The sequence below is a fragment of the Electrophorus electricus genome, chromosome 13 (genome assembly GCF_013358815.1).
Source record: "Electrophorus electricus isolate fEleEle1 chromosome 13, fEleEle1.pri, whole genome shotgun sequence".
NCBI lineage: Eukaryota > Metazoa > Chordata > Actinopteri > Gymnotiformes > Gymnotidae > Electrophorus > Electrophorus electricus.
In genome coordinates this window covers 12,498,071-12,503,070 of record NC_049547.1, presented here as the reverse complement: position 1 = coordinate 12,503,070, position 5,000 = coordinate 12,498,071, and the positions used below count along the sequence as shown (strand labels likewise).

The 5,000-nt window shown below is 51.6% G+C and overlaps 1 protein-coding gene across 6 annotated transcripts in view; it reads left to right on the top strand.

The window, feature by feature from the left end:
- meis2a (Meis homeobox 2a) overlaps positions 1-5,000 on the top strand; it is a 74,871-nt gene that overhangs the window by 49,787 nt on the left and 20,084 nt on the right. For all 6 annotated transcript variants that reach the window (XM_027011592.2, XM_027011591.2, XM_035532625.1 and 3 more), the window contains exon 9: positions 1,190-1,266. In XM_027011592.2, coding sequence (XP_026867393.2) covers positions 1,190-1,266 — 77 coding nt within the window. The remainder of the gene's footprint in view (positions 1-1,189; positions 1,267-5,000) is intronic.

Genomic DNA, 5,000 nt, shown 5'->3' with positions numbered 1-5,000 from the left:
TCCTCCTTTTGGGGGCTTCTTTTAAACATTTGTTGGATCTCAGGCTTGTGTGTTATTTTTTTTCCCCATCCTTTCATTAAAGAGCTGCTATCAGACAGCACAGCCTGGACTGTTCCCTCATTAGTGCACCTTCACGTATGGGGTCATTTCTCTAACAGACCAGAGTCATAGTACACGTAGACATTTGGAGGATTTATAATAGTATTAAGAAATTGTTCATGAAGTCTTTGGCACATCCTTTTTGAGAGAGAGCCTGGTATCTTCCCATTATTCACCATTAAAAATGTAACTTGCACCCACACTCACATCCAAAGTGTGTATGAATGTGAGTGCTCACCTGTGTGTCTGTGTGTGTTTGTGTGTGTGTGTGTTCCATTGGTTTGAGTCCTGATTACTAATCGGGCTCTTAAAGACATCGGTTACCACAGATCTCTGTTGTTTTGTCATGCTCTGCAGCAGACGCAGGCTAGAGACGACACGGAATCCAAGCACTGTCATTTCTGTCATCTCGTGTTCAGCATATTGAAGCTGACACAAATAGTATCATTGCATCCCTGGCTAGGGAATTACATTTTCAGGTAGGACTTCTGGCAGTGGGAGGCCTTTTCCGCAGAGATGTCTTCCTTTAGCGTTTTTGGCTAGCCTTCAGCAGCCGGGGATGAATGGACACCAGGCATGGGAAGTTGGCCTCGTGCGCCTCCCTGGCGTAGAGGTTTGTGAAGGGAAGGTTTCTTCGCTCTCCTGGTTTCTTCGATCCAGGCTTATTTCGGCAGGGGAGCTCAGAGGAAGTAGCGAGCAGAGCGCCGCATAAAACAGCAACCGCAGTGACAAGAAACAGTGGAACTGTAAATGTGTAGGCGTGCAGTGTGCGTAGAGTTGTGTTTAGCTGTCGGGCGCAGGGCAGGGTTGCTGGCACTGACAAACTTGTTTTACTGCCCCTAGCAGGTTTAAGTGTATGTATTTGTGTGTGTGTGTGTGTGTGTGTTTGTGTGTGTGCGTGAGGGAGACAGTGTACATGAGTATTAAACTAGGGTGGATGTCATGACTAGACTTGCTCACCATTCTGTCAGAGAAACCTTAGCCGACAAACTGCGCGCTGCACACCGCGCTCACCACAGCCTCGCCGTCACCACCTGAGCGGAGCGCTGGGCCCAAATGAATGACGCCCTTCTCCTTGCTTCTTTTCCAGCATCCGTACCCTTCAGAGGAACAGAAAAAGCAGCTAGCCCAGGACACAGGCCTCACCATCTTACAAGTAAACAACTGGTGAGTCCAGCCTTCACGCCGCCATCTCCATCACCAGCAGAGCGCTCCTGCCTTTCAGGGCTCTTCCTTCACCTCCCCAAGGCTGCTACTGCTTAGAAAGGGTGAAAAGCATTTATTTACTGTCACATTTACTGTCATTTATTTACTTATTTACTGGGGGCTCCCCCCAACGCCCTCCCGAACCCCAACCTCTCTAGCTAGCTACAGCATAGAAGCTAGCAGGATGTGAGCTCTTTATCAGTGAAGTGTTTAGGACTGCTCTCTGTTTGATATACATTCATTCACTTTGATATATTTAATGAAAAATGGAAGATCTTACGCCCCTGCCCCTAACCCCCCCCCCCAACCCCCCCCCCAACAGTGATCCTGCTTCTTCCATCCACCATGACTAGCGGGGATCCCCCCCCCTTTACACATGCTATATGGTGGATTAAGGCTCTGATAGCCTGGCCAGCAGGGCCTTTGTAGATGGCTCAGCACATAACTGGGGGTGTGGATTAAATAAAAATGATCACAGAAGCAAAGAAATGATACAGGAATTACTTATCAAAATGCTCGTGCCGGTTTTATCGCTAGCTTAATGTTGTTCGCTACATTCTCGGGTGATGTTCAGATTAATTGAACTGACAGCTTCTTTTCAGAATTCCGGGGAGGTATTTGCACGGATTTCAGGTCTTATACAAACTTAATTACATGGAACCCCATTTTATCATTCTAATTCCATGTAGCGGGGGTTCTATTTACAAATGAGAAGTCTCTGCCTTTTATTCACAGCTTTTCTTAATATATTTATCAAAGCCGGTTCATTTACAAAGTGCTCTATCTGCTGGGTACAGGCAGGCTGACATTAACCAAGCTTTTAGGTTTATCTGGCTCGCAGGCTCAGGAGACACCCGAGGGTCAATTGATTTTTTGGTTCTGTGATTCTTTTTTTTCCTCTCCCTTCATTTTTCCTGGATCACAATGAGAGACATGTCTGGAGAATTAGCCTGGTCTGTCCGCCTTATCTGACAGGCAATTTTTTTTTTTCCTGGGGAAGTCAAGCTACTTAAATTGGCCACAGGAACCGCTGTTATCTGCCTTTAATGCACCCTACAGTGTGGATAGCATTTCAATTACACCAGTAACCAAAGATTAGCCCCCGCTTGGCTGTTTCATGCCTCTCGCTGCCGTTTCGGCACATTGGCGCACCTTACCTACAGGAGCAGAAAATTGAGTTGCCTTGCCTGTGTCATGGTGATTAATGCAGAAATAGACTGCTAACCTGAGAGCGACTGGGGTGAGAGAGAGAGAGAGAGAGAGAGAGAGAGAGAGAGAGAGAGACAGACCGACAGACTGACAGACAGACAGAGAGAGAGAGAGAGAGAGAAAGCGCTTTGAAATAGAAAGAGAAAGAAAAAGATAGCGCTGTAGTCTTTCTAGGTCTTGAAATCTTAAACCCAGCTTGAGCTGCTGGGGCTCCTTCTGAAGAGGCGGCAGGAGTGCGGCGCAGGGAAGTCTCGTCGTTCCAGAGAGAGAGAGAGAGAGAGAGAGAGAGAGAGAGAGAGAGAGAGAGAGAGAGAGAGAGAGAGAGAGAGAGAGAGAGAGAGAGAGAGAGAGAGAGAGAGAGAGAGAGAGAGGAGAGAGAGAGAGATCTGGCAGGACGGCAGGACGGCAGGACGCAGGACTCTCCCTGGAACGCCGCAGAAGGCGTAACCCAGCACAGGTTGAAGGCCGGCCTGGCCGCGGGCTGGCTGCACGCTGCACGCTGCACGCTGCCCAGGGCCAGATAGCTTGGCCAAACAGCAGCAGGTTTCTGGTGCTTTTCGCAGGCTCCGAAAGATGAGCCACAGACAGCATGCTGCTCTTCTTTTCCGTTTTCTTTTTTTTAACCAGTCAGGTCAGGACAGTGAGTTAAATGTGCCTTTGTTCAGGCAGGCTCCTTTCTCCTCTGGTGTCTTCTTGTCCTGCTGGAGGCGGTGGACAGATCAGGATATGACAGACCTCTGCCATATGAAATTCCTGTTGATAGGCCGAAAGGGCCCCAAATTCCTCCCCTACACGGGCATTGTGGACAGCCTCCCTTTGATACTGGGCGCTGGTGTGTATCTATCCGGCAGCGCAGGGGAAGATAGCGAGAGAGAGAGAGCGAGTAAGAGAGAAGAGAGAGAGAGAGAGAGAGTAAGAGACGAGAGACAGAGAGAGAGACAGACAGGGGGGGCAAACCATCGTCTTCAGTTTCCACTCGTCCCTGAGGGGACGATGTGCTGAATCACGCCTTTGTCCTGAGGCCCAATCAGACCTGGAGAACGGCACAAGGGCACAAGGGCGCTCTGTGCGCACATCAGCCCGCGGCGCATCTCCCTCTCTCTTTCACTTCTCCCCTCCCGCCGCCCTCACGCAGATCTGTGGGCTGTGGACGTTGAGCGCGTTTGAAGGCGTATGGCCATCCGTCTGCCTTTACATGCTTACTAAGCACCCAGTGTTACCCTACTCTTCTTAATGTCTGTCCCCACCTGCCAAAAGAGAGAGAAAGAGAGAGAGAGAGAGAGAGAGAGAGAGAGAGAGAGAGACTGTAGGACACGCCTCCAGCTCAGTGACTGATATTGCAGGTTAAAGTCCACCGCGGCTTGCTGATGGGTGTGGAAAGGTGGGGCGTTAATAGCTCCTCAAACACCAGTCCAGCATGACTGCGGGCGTGAGACAGCATCCTCGCCACCTGTGCGGCAGAGGCGGCCGGTCTGTCTTCAGTGCAGCTATACCTGTTAACCTGCCGGGGCTCACTGGAGGGAGGCGCACACACTGCCAGGGAGGACTGCAGATGAAGGCGGGGCGAGACCACGGGACGCTGCACCTGTGGCTGTCCTGCCCTGAGTCCGTGTGGCATTCTGTCACTCTGGGCTAAATGAGGCCTGACTGCATCCTTTTATGTCCCAGCATCATGTGCGGTGCGACCTGCCTCTGCTCACTGCCCTGCTCTCCTGGAGTGGCTGCCAGACACTCCATGCCCTCTCCCCAGTGTCAGACGAACAAATAGAGAGAAGGAGAGAGGGAGAGAGACAGGGAAGAAGAGGGAGACTAACAGGAAGGAAGTGAACCCTGATGCCTAGCGTGCAGGCGCTGGGCCGTTTCCCTGCTGCCCAGTCAGCTCATCACTGCTGCCTCTGTGGATCACTACTAACAATGAGGAGGGCAGAGAGCTGCTTTCTATTTTTACCTACTCTCTCTCTCCCTCCCTCTCTCCCTCCCTCTCTCCCTCCCTCTCTCCCTCCCTCGCTCACTTACAAAGGACCAAACAGATATAGTAGCTAATGAGAAGGCTGACCAGAGTGTAATAGGTGACTTATTAAAATAGGGGCGGAGCAGAGGCGACCTTACACCCCTCCCGCCCGCCCCCCCCCGTGCCTGATGAGGTAACGTAGGTACATCTTGCGTCATTGGCTGTCTTGCCAGCCTGTCTGCAGCCTCCGCGCAAGTCTCGCTTCACAACTGGGAGGGCTCAAACGCCCTGGCTGGCCTCATAGGCTAATCCCTCAGAAGATGGTGTGGCGAGCCCCTGCCTGCATATCCCGGCTACAACCTCTCTGCCCTCAGTGTTAGCGCACGGGGGCCAGACACGACAGCACTCAGGCCCTGCCCTGTGCGGCCGGTGAGGAGACGCGCGCCGGCCCGCCACACTATCGTACTGAGCACTGACTGAGCTTCGCCCTCAAAGACCTGAATGAGACGTACAGAAACAGCTTTATGGGGTTTTT